A 14,724-nucleotide genomic window follows, 5' to 3' on the forward strand; every position below is an offset into this window, starting at 1 on the left:
TTCACAGGATGCCATCTTGGTCTGGGAAAAGGGGTATCGTTAGGAGTGGGCAGTGCTATGCTATACCCTGCCTACACCATGACTTAATCTCCAGCTACGATGTTAATGACTCACTGAGACACTACCTCCCTGGAGAAGCCACTTGGTATTTGTTTTCATTGAATTGGGATCCAGTTTTGCTGGAGTTTTGCTCCCTTAGCATGGTCCCAGCCTGACCAGTCAGCTTTCTGGCCTTGGGAGGGTCTTCCTCCCTTCAGCAGTGGGATTGACAGCAGGACTGTTGAGAGTAGTCACTGTAGCTGATGCTGGCACTCAAAACTGCATCCTCATTCCCCAGGCTATAACCCTCAGTGTAAGGGCAGAAGGAACTCACACCCAATGCATCAGTCAGCTTTTTGTTTCTGTGACCAAGTTTTCAAAAGAATCAATTTATAAAGAAGAAAGGTTATTTCGCTCATAGTTTCAGAAATCACATCCCATGCCCACTAGGTGCCATTGTTCTAGGCCTGCAAGGCATAGCACGAAGGAACAAAACTGATGTCTGACGAAGGCATAAATCATGAAGAATCCCACACCAGTTTGGAATTATGATTAATAGGGTGGTATTTATTTAAAGGGGAAAAAAACTTACAGATCACCGTCCCAGACAACAGCTCTCTGTGCAATCAAGAAGGAGTCTAGTTGCCGGAAGCGGAGCATGAAGCAAAGAGAGAGCTTTTTTAAAGAGAGAGACCACACCCAGTGGGCTGGTATCTCAGCAGCTATTGGCTGGAGTAGCGGAAGGTCCTCCCGCAACAGATGTCTAATGACTAGGGGGGAAAAAGAGGTAGAGGAAGGGCTCCAAGTTCATTTCAAGGTCATGCTGGCAGTAACCTATACCCTCCCAGTAGTCCCCAACTCTTCCAACCTCACCACATTCCAAGAACAGCTGGGACCTCACCTTCAGGAGGTCTTTGGAGCATGTTTCCGATCTAAATTCATATACACTCACACTTGTTTTGGGAGTAGCTGGGTTTTTCTGTCCAGGTGAGAGGCTATCTATGGTCTCTCAGCACAGCTTCTAGGCAGAGAGGGACTGAGTTTCTGATTTGGGTGCTTTCAGACCCACAGTAGTAGTACAGCCTCCTCTACACACTCAGGTATGATAAATAAGAGACCTAGAGCTGGAGCCATCTGCTTTAACAGGCACAGGTGTGCTCTGTTGGAGGAACAAGTGAGACTCTTGCACCTCCTCAGAGTACAGTTGATGTTAGCAACAAAGCCCCAGAGGATCTGCTGCTGGAGTGCCCGGAGCAAGGCCTCGGGTAGGGTGTTGTTGCTACAATCCTCTCCCTGGGGGAGAAAGTAATGAGTCCCTCTTTCTAAGATCCCAAGGACAAACCAAGGTGCAATTTCATCAGCAGTCACCAGGGAACCAATGAGTTTATCAGACTTCCTTGCTCAGCAATAGGAAAGGGGGTCACAGCAGGAATGCATAAAGCTTTCCTTAAAGCAACCATACTAGAAGATCTGCATCCAGCAGGGACAATGGCTCCCCCAGAGCTGTGTAGATGTCCCCTCCCCTCATTATTCCCCATCTATTTCCTTTAGAACTCCCATAGGCCTAAAGCCAGGTGCACTTAGAACAGAATTACACACAACTGGAAAAGTATCTGGATATTCATGGAAGATCCCATGACCCTCTCCACCTTCCTCCTGTGAGGGAAGATCAACAGTCTACAAAGCTGTAGGCAGGAGTTTCTCTTCCACAAGCTGCTCCCAAGTAACCAGAGGCTTAATAGTAATTATAAATGCCAGGCCAATAGCTCAGGCTTATTACTTGCTAACTTTTAAATTAACCCATATTTCTTATCTATGCTTTGCCATGTGACTTTATACCTTTTTTCAGTACAGCATGCCCACCTTGTTTCTCGCTGCATCTGCTCAAGACTCTTCTGACTTCATCTATCTTTTTTAAAATTTATTTATGCATAAGAGTGCTCTGTCTGCATGTTCCTCTTCTTGCCAGAGGAGGGCATTGTGAGCCACCATGTGGTTGCTGGGAGTTGAACTCAGGTCCTCTGGTAGAGCAGTCACTGCTCTCAATTGTTGAGCTGCTGGGAGATAGTTATCTTGTATACTATAAAGATTTGCCACTCATATTAGTTTAATAACTTGCTAATTGGTCAGTAGCCAGGCAGGAAGTATAGAAGGGTCAACAAGATTAATAATTCTGGGAAGAGGAAAGACAGAGAGTCAGCCACCAGCCAGACAAAAAGGAAGCAAAATGAGAATGCTGCACTGAGAAAAGGTACCAAGACATGTGGTTAAACATAGATAAAAATTATGGGTTAATTTAAGTTGTAAGAGCTAGTTAATAATAAACCTGAGCTAATAGGTCAAATAGTTTATAATTAATATAAGCCTCTGTGTTTCTTTGGGACTGAATGGCTGTGGGGCCGGGCAGGAGAGAAACTTCTGTCTATACTGGATCCAGCCTTCTGACTCCATCCTTCTTTATCCCAACATCCTGAATAATTTGGTTGTCCTGTCTATACTTTCTGCCTGGCTACTGGCCAGTTTGCTTTTTATTAAACCAATTTGAATGGTGAATCTTTTTTTATTTTTTGGTTTTTTAAGACATGGTTTCCCTGTAGTTTTTAGAGCCTGACCTGGAACTAGCTCTTGTAGACCAGGCTGGCCTCAAACTCACAGAGATCTGCCTGCCTCTGCCTCCCATATAAAGGCATGCACCAACACCGCCTGGCCTGAATGACAGATCATTAAAGTATATAAAAAGATTATTCCACAGCACAAAGCTGAAAGGAAATGACCATATGTCTGTGTAGAAAGCTTCAGCACAGGCAATGGCACAAGTATCAGCTTGGGGAGAGACAGGCAAATGATATTGAAAAGCAAGGCTGTGATTGCCAAGAGCTTGGGGCAGAGGCACTTGCTGGAGGGGGGAGTGATGGGAGAGAGGTGATGTGAGGATGAGGTGTCCTGGTCCAGAAATGGTTATTTCCTTCACAGGGTTGGAGGGTGGGAAACCTGTGCCTTAGCTTATTTCTTTCTATTTTATTAAATATTATAAATGGATCTTACAAGGGCACAAAAACAGAATGTTGTCAAGACTCAGACTCACTCCTGGGCACCATAGGCATAGTGAGGTCTCAGACCCAGCAGCTGTCCCGGGTGTGCTCAGTGGAGTCAGACCACATCTGGCTAGGGAGTCCATGTCAGTGTGGTCTGTGTTAGGCTGAAACCCTAATAATTCTTTGTCAAATATATACTTAGCAAACATTTGTTTCTTGGATAACACTTTTTTTCCCTTTTTTGAAGACCTAGTCTTTAGCTCTCATGACTTTATAATTTTTACCTAAATTATGCCTTTTGGGTCATTTCTAACAAGCCAGGACCTAACTCACATTTGGAGATTTTTGTAGTTATTGTTTTTAAGAATGTCTGTATTTTATGTCTTTTCTATTTAGGTCTATGATGGATCAAGAATTCATTTTTATGGTGTGAGATAGTGATTTAGGTCTTTTAACTTAAATGTAGACAGTAAAATATTCCAACATGGCATGGTGAAAAGCCAGTCCTTTCCCAGACATTGCCTTTGTATCTTATCAGTATCAGTACCATGTGGTGATCTTCAGAGCTGTATGTTCTGTTCCATTAATGTCCTGTCCCATTCTGTGAAGTACACACCCTATCAGTTCCAACCTTATCGCCATCTCGGGACAAGAGGCTTCCATTCTCGCACTTTGTAGTTCTGTTTTAGAGCCATTTCACCTGTTGGGGCAGAATTTAAGCCATTTATATTTAATATGGTGCTGTTAGATGAGAACACCTGTTGCTGTTCATTTTTATGTGTGAAGCCATTTGTTCTTACTCCCCCCTTTCCTTATAGTCTTCCATGTTTAAGATTAAACATCTATATTTTAGGAGTGCTTATCAATCTTCTGCTGACTTCTACTAACACGATGTGAATGTCTGTAGTTCTTGCCTTTAATAAACTCAGGACGTCTATCTATGAGGGACAGAATACTAACTTCCTGGGTGGTATAAGAACCTTTTCTCTGCTCTTTGCCCCCATCCAATCTGCTATGGTCTTCCTTATCCATTAATCAGAAACCTCACAATCCATTACCACTGTTTGTGCTTAAGTATCACTTAAGGATGCTGAAGTCATAAGAGATCTGTGCCAGGCTGATTCATATGAATTTAGGATTCCTCCCCTGTCCCTTTCCCTCAGCACACAGGATGCCTTTTACAATTTCTGCAGTGTGGATCTGCTGGGGATAAGTTTGTTCAGATTTCATATCTGGAAAGTCCATATTTTGACATAATTTTCCATGTTTCTATTTGTAACAATCATCTCCTGGTTTTTATGAGAACAGCACAAGAGACTTTCAGAGTAGGACACAGGCTATCTGACTCCTAAACTGTCATATTTCAACCAGGGTGAACTTAACTCTCCAAGTCTTAGTTTTCCCCCTAAATTATAGGATCTAGTGACAACAGAGCATTTGAGCAATCGCTTTACTCTAGGGATGGGAAAGATATTTGCAGAGTGCTCAATGATCTATCCAACACTTACCAGTAAGCCAGACTCTCATCTTCTTCCTAACAGACTTGTAATTTAATTAACACTTCTTAAAAACAACAAACAAACCTCCCTGGCTTCTTGCAGCTTTTAAGGGAAAGGCCACATGGCCAACCAAATATATACGAATTCCCAGCCATCTGATGTTCCTGCCAGTTCTCCATGGTGATATAGCCTCACTCTTCCCTCATTTCAAAAAGATATTTTTCTGGGTATAGAACTCTAAGTTCATGGTGTTTTTGTCATCAATATAAACACTTTTCAAAATGGAGCTGCAACCCAGTCGTCAAGATGTTTTGGCAAATTCCACCCCACTATCTTCACGCATCCGTTCTTTCTGATAAGAAACTGTCAAGCTTGTGTCTGTTCCTCTGTATGTAAGGTATAATTTTTTGATCACTTTTAAACCTTCTGTTTATAACTAGTTTTTAATCATTTGATTCAAACATACCTTGTTGTAGGCTTTTGGGTATCATGTACCTGAAATTTGTTGACCTTCTTTAATATTTGGATGATGGTTGTCATTTTTTCAAAGGTTTATTTATTGATTATGTATATAGTGTTCTATGCCTCCAGGCCAGAAGAGGGCACCAGATCTTATCACAGATGATTGTGAGCCACCATGTGGTTGCTGGGAGTTGAACTCAGGACCTCTGGAAGACCAGCCAAGCAGCCAGTGCTCTTAACCTCTGAGCCATCTCTCCAGCTCGTTATGGTTGTCATTAAGGAGGCAGGCCCTGGCACTCAGTAGGTAGTAAGGGGAGGTGGTCCAGAGTGACAACTGAAAGCTGCTCACACATCACAGTGAAAACCAAGACTGTGGTTGAAAGAGAGACTAAAGGTTAAAAGGGTGGAGTCTAAAGACTGAGGAAGATGAGTGGGAGAGCTTGGAGTTAGCTATGAGATATGTCAAACAGGTAGGAAAAGAAGTAGGGATCTGGTCCAGTGACACAGGCCAGCAGGCTCACAGGAAGCCCTCGAGGATGTGTGTGTGTGTGTGTGTGTGTGTGTGTGTGTGTGTGTGTAGGCCATGACTGACCTTCTGATATTCTGACTTCTGATGAGGCCAACTGTAACAGTAAATTGTACATAAGAATGTCTTCTAACAAGAAGATTGCCTGTGTGAGAGAGGCAGAGAAACCATTAGCTAGGGGCTTGTCAGTATCAAAGTTGGAGTCAGAATGGATAGAATGGGGCTTCATTACTCCTAACTGTGTTGGCAGAGCATAGCCAGTGCATGATCATATCCCCGGTTGGGCCAGAAGATAGAGTGTGTGACCTGCCCTTGGCTCAACCCATAACAATGTAGAGAACTAACATTCAGGATCCACAGAGATTACTTCTGCCTTGGTCCTGTTTTTGCCCTAATCCTATAAAAACAGTAAACAAGGGAAAATGGATGGTTTCACTTCCTCCGTGGAAACCCATGTCACTCCTCTTCTCTGGCGACAGTGAACCTGGGGTAACATTTCAGGTCCAGCTCTGATAAAGAGGAGTAAGTGGCACTTTAGGTTCTTAGGACATGCACAACAACACGGATCCTGTCATTTTCATCATCGATACACAAGAATCAACTTTTTATTTCCTCAAATGTATTTTGCCCGTTTCTTACTCTTAGGAACTCTAACAGCATATGCACCATTCTTGAACCCAGCAGCCTTGGCTAGAGCACTCCTGTGGAGCACAACCTCACTCTTGCTTCGCCCTCATCTAGGACTCTGTGAACAACCTCTGCACGCAGTATGAGGAGAAGGTGCGGCCCTGCATTGACCTCATCGACTCCCTGCGGGCCCTGGGCGTGGAGCAGGACCTGGCCCTGCCTGCCATAGCAGTCATTGGGGACCAGAGCTCAGGGAAAAGCTCTGTGCTGGAAGCACTGTCAGGAGTGGCCCTCCCCAGAGGCAGCGGTGAGAGCTCCGTGCTTATTGCCTTGCTAGACTGTGGGACCTGGGGCTCAAAAGATAGAAGCAGATCCCCTCCCAGTTTGGGCACACAGCAGAACGAAGGTCAAAGTGGTCTTCCTCCTTGGCTTGAGGGCAGCCTTTCTTCTGTACAGTCTAGCAGTTTCTTCCTCCTCTCATAAGGGTACCAGTTTTAGGGTTTGGGCTTTTCCCATGCAGCTTCCCAAGCACTTCATGAGCCTAAGTTACCTCCTTTTTGGCTCTGTATCCAACAATCACTGCAGGTGTTGGGGCTGGGCACGTGGGGGCAGGTGCCCAAACAGGGGTGGGGGTGGGAGCAGCTTTCAGTCCATTGCTCCATTGTACATTTTGTGAGTCACTTGAAACCTGCAGTTTGCAGAAGCCATGACTAAGTGGGTCAGGTTCCTAGACCCTTCCTTTGAGGTGACACATACCCTTTGGAGAAGAGATTGGTGTCTAGGTTAGTGTTGCTGCTTAAACTCCATGACCGAGGTGGTCATCAAGTGCTCAGGGAGAGGTCAGAGCAGACGTGGTCCAGGGACCCAGTTGAAAAGTCATGGAAAAGGCAGGAGTTGGAAAGAGACCATAACAGGGGGTAGGATGAAATAGCCTGAGGAGCACAGTGAACAAGATGTGGAAGAGGGGGCTAGTGAGAGATGTCTTGTTGTAGTTGGAGGCACGGGCTGCGTCCCCGGCACCCGGCCGCCCCCACGGCTAGCTTTACCCAAAATAATTACATGGAAACTGTATTCTTTTAAACACCGCTTGGCCCATTTCTTTCTAGCCTCTTCTAGGCTAGCTCTTGCACCTGGACTAGCCCATTTCTAATAATCTGCTGTAGCCCACGAGGTGCGCTTACCAGGGAGATTCTAGCCTACGTCTGTCTGGAGTGGGAGAATCATGGCGACTCCTTGACTCAGCTTCTTTCTCCCAGCTTTTTGTTCTGTTTACTCCACCCACCTAAGGGTGGGCCTATCAAATGGGCCTAGCAGTTTCTTTATTGCTTAATCAATGAAATCAACAGATTGATATATGACACTCCCACATCAATGTCTGGTACCCTAAAGGTTCCACCAAGGTCCCCACAGAGCTGAGGGTGCCATACTAGGAGGAGAGCACTGGGCTCACAGGGACCGCATCTCCTAGGTATCGTCACCAGGTGCCCACTGGTGCTGAAACTGAGGAAGTTGGAACCAGGAGAGGAGTGGAGAGGCAAGGTCATCTATGACGACATCGAAGTGGAGCTCTCCGATCCCTCCCAGGTGGAAGAGGCCATCAACAAAGGTTGGTGTCCCATTGTCCCGTATCCTCTGACTTCCTGTCAACCCTGCCTGGAGTCGGAGGAGAAGTGTAGAGTCATTCTGTCAGGACCCTGTTCCAGCACACACACAAAAAAAATGAGACCCCTTCCAACCTGCTGTCACCCAGGACCCCCGGACAGAAGAGACTCTGTATTCCTTCTCAGTGGCTTTGGCACAATACCTCCCAGGATGCCTTTCAGGGGGACATACTTTCTCTCCTGGATTCAGAGGGCTTTTGTCTATGGTGACCTTTGCCTATGATCCTGGGAGGAACATTATTATGGCAGGGACAGGTGTTGACAGAGAGAAGCAGAGTGCCACAGGAAAGAGCCAGAAATGAGACATATGGACCTGTCCCCCAGTGACCTACTTGCTCTAGCGGGGTTCCACCTTACAAAGTGTCTAGAAGCTTAAATTATGACCAGTTGGGGACCAATCCAACTTTTCAATACAGGAACCTGTGGTCATGCATAGCCAAGACATGCTTTCCCAGAATTCCCTGGAAGAAGATCCCCTCCATCTATCTAGTCTAGATTCCCTCAGTCTATTCTCCCTATCCCACCCCACAAAGCTTAACCAGGCTTCCTTTTCCCTCCTCTACAGGCCAGAACTTTATTGCTGGGGTAGGGCTGGGAATCAGTGATAAACTCATTAGCCTGGATGTCAGCTCCCCAAATGTCCCAGACCTGACCCTGATTGACCTGCCTGGGATCACCAGGGTGGCTGTAGGCAACCAGCCTGCAGACATCGGACGGCAGGTGAGACTCTAGACTCCACTCTGACCCACACTGGGCTGCAAGGGGCACTGGAGTGTGTCCAGGGCTATGTCTAGGAGGGACCTTGTGGAGGCGGGAGTGAGACTGAATGGCCAGGATTCACTAAAGAGGGGTGCAGTCCATGGAAGCCAGAGCCTGAAGCAAGTGGATGGCCACAACCATCTCACTCTCGGTCCGTCTTCATAACTAGGAGTCACCATCTCATTTCTTACAGATCAAGAGACTCATCAAGACGTACATCCAGAAACAGGAGACCATCAACCTGGTGGTGGTCCCCAGTAATGTGGACATCGCCACCACAGAGGCACTGAGCATGGCTCAGGAGGTGGACCCTGACGGGGACAGGACCATAGGTGAGGAGAGTGGAGATAACAGTGGTGTGTGGGTGCCAGTGGGGATACATCCCCTGAATCCAGATGGACCAAACTCAGCACAGCCAGGATCCCACTGAGGTGGGAGGAAGTGAGCCCTTCATCTTGTCTCCCTGGTAGGAAAGGCATGAGGAGTCAGAGGTGGGCAAGCGTGGGGAGGAAATCATATTTGCTGAGACTCACTGGTTGAGGATCCATGGTAAGGTCCACACAGAGTGAAAGGATGAATAGCTGTTGTCTCTCTGCGTGGTTGCCATGGAGAGGTGCTAGGAAGGAGTCCGCAGCTCTGAGGGTTTTCTCTGATTTCACAAGGCTAACTGCACTTGGCTCTGTGGATGGACTTCCACCTTGCATGGGTTCTGTCTGTCTCAGCCAAAGATGGGATCCTGGTGGCTAGTGAGAGCTACACTTCCTGCTATCTTGGGGCAGGGTGTGTCCTCTGATTCCAGGGTCTGTCTTGCAGGGATCTTGACCAAGCCCGATCTGGTTGACAGAGGTACTGAAGACAAAGTTGTTGATGTGGTACGGAACCTGGTGTACCACCTGAAGAAGGGCTACATGGTGGTCAAGTGCAGGGGTCAGCAGGACATCCAGGATCAGCTGAGCCTGACTGAGGCCCTTGAGAAGGAGCAAGCCTTTTTCAAGGAGCACCCTCACTTCAGGTGCCTTTGCCATACTGTCCCATGCAATGAAAATTACTGGCCAATAAAATTCCTGACATGAAGGGTATATGTGCAACATCCCGAGGATGATTGCACCTTCAAAACCACTGTAAAACTCTCCTGAAAGAAAGCACAATGCACAAAGTAGTCCTTAAAGAGTAGTAAGTAGTAAAAGAGAAGAGGGGGCTTGCCAAAATACCACAATCAAGAGGTGCAGGAACTAAAGTTACAAGTAGAAAAGAGCAGAGGAAAAGTTGGAGACCCAGAACCCCACTGTGCCTTTGACATGTCATAAAAGCAGCTCTGAGCCATGCTTGGTGCCCCTTTGCCATCTTGTCATAGACAATTGCTCAGAACCTGCAGAACACCAGGCCACGCTCTTGCTTGACACACTACTGCAAATCAAAGGTCAGATAACAATAGACATAAATGATAACATCTGAGCTCCCAAAGACACCTGCTGATGGTGGCTTAAATCGCACCAAGACCTTTAGAACTCCCTACTGCAGGAGCATTCTCCTGGGCTGTCCTAATCTTAGTGAGAACTTTTTAATTTGTTTCCATTTAGTATGATATTGTCTATAGGATTTTTGTATATATTGTCATGTATACTGTCATTAGGTTGAGGCAAGTTCCCTCCATCCCTATCTTCTTCACGGTTTTTGTGATGAAGAGATATTGGATTTTGTCAAAGGCTTCTTCTGTGTCTAATGAGATGATGGTATGATTTGTCTTTGTGTACACTGTGGTGATAGATGATAATATGAGTTGAATTACGTATGTTGAACCATCCTTGCATCTTTAGAATGAAACCAAACTTGGTAGTGATGGATGATATTGTTTGTATGCATATAAATTTGGGTGTGCCAGTATTTTATTGAAAACTTTTGCATATTTCTTCACCTGAGAGATTGGTCTATAATTTTTTTGTTTGTTTGTATTGTCTTTATCTGGATTTGGTATCAAGGTAATACTGGCTTCATAGAGAAGAGTTTGGAAGCTGTCCTTCATTTTCTCTTTCAAGAAAAATTTGGACAGTGCTGGTGTGAATTTCCTGAAAGTCTGGTAGAATTTTGCAGTGAATCTATCTGGTCCTGGGCTTGTTTCAGTTGAGCGAACTTTTATTACTGTTTCAATATCATTCCTGGTCATGGATCTGTCTAAACTGTTTATTTCATATTGGTTTAATTTCATCCTTGTCTTTTAGGCTTCTCAGTTTTATGAATTAGAGATTTTTAAAGTATGTCCTTGTGAGTGTCTGCCCTCCACTTGGATCTATCGCATCTATTGGATCTCTCTCTCTCTCTCTCTCTCTCTCTCTCTCTCTCTCTCTTTCTTAATTTGGCCAAGGATTTGTCAATCTTCTTTTTCTTTTAGAAGATCCAACTTCTCGTTTTTTGATTCTTTGTAGTTTTTTCAATTCAATTTTTTTTATTGTCCAATCAATGGGGGTATTGTTTGCTCTTGATTTTCTGAGGCTTTCAAGTGCATCATTAAGTTATTAATTTATGATATTTCGAAATTTTTGATGTACTTGTGCTATAGACATTTTTCTTAGGACTGCTTTCACTGTGTCCTGTAGATTTATATATGTTATGTTTTCATTTCCCTTCAATTCTTAAATTTTTTTCTTTTTTCCTTTTCTTTGTCCCCCCCCCCCGTGTGTGTGTGTGTGTGTGTGTGTGTGTGTGTGTGTGTGTTTGCTTTTTGAGACAGGAATTCTCTGTGTAACCCTGGCTGTTCTGAATCTCTGTAGACCAGGCTGACCTCAAATTCAGAGACCCAGCTTATCTCTGTCTCCCAAGTGCTGGGATTAAAGGCATGTGCTGCTGCCACCCAGCAAATTTTAGAAATTTTTTAATTTCCATATTTCTTCCTAATAACAATCAACATTCAGTAGGGTGTTGTTTAGTGCCCTGCTTCTATTTTTTGTTGCTGTTGATATACTGTTTAATTCTGTTATGGTCAGATAGAGTGCAGGATGTGATTTAAATTGTCCTGTGTTTGTTGAGATTTGACTTGTGTTCTAATAGCTGATATGTTTTGGAGAAAGCTTAAGGGACTTCTGAAAATAATGTGTATATGTGTGTTCTTTAGTGTTTGGGTAGAATGTTCTACAGATGTCTGTTAGATACACTTGATTTCTTTTTTTCTTTTCCTTTTTGTCTGTCAGACTGTTTCTTGTTTGGTTGAGATAAAGTCTCTTTACTAATCTCTGGCTGTCCTGGAACTCACTATGTAAAACAAGCTGTCCTCAAATTCACAGAGATCTGCCTTCTTCTGTGTGGGATTAAAGATGTGAATCACCAAGCCTAATTCCATTTGGTTTTTGGTATCACTTAACTGCCATGTTTCTCTGCTTAGATCTTGTCCAGATGTCCTATCTGTTGACATGAGTTGGGTACTGAAATCACCCACAATCGGTGTTATTAGTCAATCTGTGGTTTTAGATCTAATAGCATTTTAAAACGAAAGTTGTGGCCCTGTATTAAATGCCTGTATGTTTAAGACTGCAGTATCCTCTTGATAGATTGTTCCTGTGGTCAGTGTAAAGGATCCCTGTAGTGAATCATTCACCCTGATATCTGACTTTAGGTTTTTATTATTAAGACCAATTAGAATTCAAGCTATATATCCCTCCTTATCTCTTTTGACCAGTTTTATGTTGAAGTCTACTTTATCAGGAATTAGAATATCTAACCTACTTGTATTCTAGATTCATTTACTTTTCCACCCTTACCCTGAGGTCATGTCCATCATTGAGAGTAATCTGTATTTTCTGGAGGCAGCAAAAAGATGGATTCTATTTTCAGATCCAACCTGCTAGTCTGTCTTTATTGAGGAACTGAGACTTCATATTCAGAATTATTATTGACAGATATATGCTAATTCTTGTCACTTGTTTTTGTTTTGTTTGTTTTTACTTTGTATTTTGGGACAGGGCCTCACTAGGTAGGTCTGGTTGTCCTAGACTTTACTCTGTAGACTAGGCTGGCCTCAAACCCACATGAGATTCCTGCACCACTACTTAGGGTTTGTCATTTCTTTTGTGGTCTTCTTTGACCTCTTTTGATTCCCTGTGATTACTTGGCTATGTTTACTTTTCTCTTCAGAGCCCTGTATTTCTTCCAGGATCTTCTGTAAAGTGGAATTAGCAGTCACAAAATCCCTAAATCTGTTTTTATCATAGAATTTTTTTATTTCTCCATCAATTTTAATAGAGAGCTTTGCTGGGTATAACAGTCTGGGTCAACAGTTATGATCTTTCAGAACTTGGAATACATCTTTCCAGGCCCTTCTTGTTTTAAAAGTTTCTATTGTGTGCACGCCTTTAATTCCAGCACTCAGGAGGAAAGGTAGGTGGATCTCTGAGCTGGAAGTCAGCCTAATCTACACAGTGAGTTCCAGGACATCCAGGGCTATGTAGAGAGACCCTGGCTCAAAGCAAAACAAAATTTCCATTGTTTCTATTCTACCACAGTTTGTTTAAATAAACTGACTGGTGTAGAAACTGGAGCCCCAATAAGAGTTAGCAGTCACTCACAGGCAGGAAGAGTTCTAAATCCCTGATGACTTGTAACCTAAGGCATAACAGTGTGCTGTCTGAATACAGATTTTGGCCGCCTTGGAATAATGTAGCTTCATGCCTTTAAATGCTTTCTTGAACCAGAGTGTGTCTCCCCACTTCAATTGTTCATCACACATATGCAAATACATGTCAGTGACTTTGTAAAAAGACCTGGATCTATATGTATTCTTGTGTATTATGTATGTATGTGTGTCCCCCTATGTACAGCCTATATGGAAGGATGTGTTTACTTGTATGTATTATACATGTGTGTGTTTTTACTAACATATAATGTATGGAAGGTTGTGTTGTATAGTTGTATATGAAACACAAAAGATGTGTGCATGTGTGTTCAAATGTATCACACATGGAATGGGATGTTGTGCTATGATAACATAGCTGTGGTTGTGTACATATGCTTTATGGAGAACAGATTTTACTCTGATTATTAATGTGCTGAGGGGGATTACTGCAGCCCATTGTGGAACTATCCTAACTGGTTCCCCTGTATCACTATACATAACCATCTCTGGGTGCTTCATGAGTACCAATCACAAGGTTCATTGATAGTTCCCAAACTGGCCCTGGCCTCCCCACAGCAGACTGCAGACTTGTGTTTTGGCCAAGTTTAATGGGACCCTCTCTCCTATTCCCTCAGTGTTCTTCTGGAGGATGGAAAGGCCACAGTGCCCCGTCTGGCAGAGAGACTGACCACGGAGCTCATCGCACACATCTGTGTAAGCCAGGGAGGCTGTGTCTTCATCAAGCTAAGCTGGGACTGGGATGGTTCTGGGCACCCAAGCTGGTCAAGATCTCTTTGCACAGACATGCTGTGTTTGGGAGTCAGTCACTCCAGCATCTGAAGGCTTTGTGCTGGCTCCTGCTGCTGTCACCCTTAGGTCCTGGGTGGCACAGCTGTGAGACCCTCATTCTGGAATTGATCTCGAGAGTTTGAGTTCAAATGGCCTCTTCAGATAGAAGCCACGTTCACTTTCTCTGACCTGGTGGAGTCTGCATCTCAAACCCCTTAGTTCTCAACTGGGGTGTTGAGAATACTCAGCACATGTGGATTTAGTGTCCATACCTGCTTGAGGACTGCTGTGGAACGAACCCAGCAGTGATCTTCTTCCCCTGGGCTCTTCCTGAGATCAAGGTCTTCCTGCGGCCCCCAGGATGCAGGTGGAGATCAGGGCATCTGCAGGGCACCATGATCTTGAGTGACCTTCTCTGGTCCTCCTTGATGCAGACAGAGACAGGCCTGCTCTTGCTGACTTCTGTGCCTTGAGCTGCCTGGGGACAACAAAGCTATAGAAACCTTCCTTGGAAACAAGAATCCTTGGCAGCTTTTGACTTGTTGAATTAGGAGTCTTGTATTATTCTAACTTCCCCTGTTTCAGAAGTTTCTATAAGGGCTTTGTTGCATTTCCCTCAAGAGAGTTCATGTCCCTGATACAGAAGGAGGTGACCCTGGGTGGCTCTTTTAGGAAGCAACCATATGCAGTGGACAGGTTTGTGTACCAGATGGAGTTGTGGGCA

The 14,724-nt window shown here is 44.4% G+C and overlaps 1 protein-coding gene across 3 annotated transcripts in view; it reads left to right on the forward strand.

Annotated features, from left to right (window-relative positions):
• The window catches only part of Mx1 (MX dynamin like GTPase 1), a 28,036-nt gene that overhangs the window by 2,967 nt on the left and 10,345 nt on the right, over window positions 1-14,724 (forward strand). For all 3 annotated transcript variants that reach the window (XM_075961390.1, XM_075961400.1, XM_075961410.1), the window contains 6 exons: window positions 6,303-6,495; window positions 7,657-7,794; window positions 8,415-8,569; window positions 8,802-8,940; window positions 9,422-9,620; window positions 13,847-13,925. In XM_075961390.1, the coding sequence (XP_075817505.1) occupies window positions 6,303-6,495; window positions 7,657-7,794; window positions 8,415-8,569; window positions 8,802-8,940; window positions 9,422-9,620; window positions 13,847-13,925 (903 nt within the window). The remainder of the gene's footprint in view (window positions 1-6,302; window positions 6,496-7,656; window positions 7,795-8,414; window positions 8,570-8,801; window positions 8,941-9,421; window positions 9,621-13,846; window positions 13,926-14,724) is intronic.

This window comes from Microtus pennsylvanicus, chromosome 1 (genome assembly GCF_037038515.1).
Source record: "Microtus pennsylvanicus isolate mMicPen1 chromosome 1, mMicPen1.hap1, whole genome shotgun sequence".
Lineage (NCBI taxonomy): Eukaryota > Metazoa > Chordata > Mammalia > Rodentia > Cricetidae > Microtus > Microtus pennsylvanicus.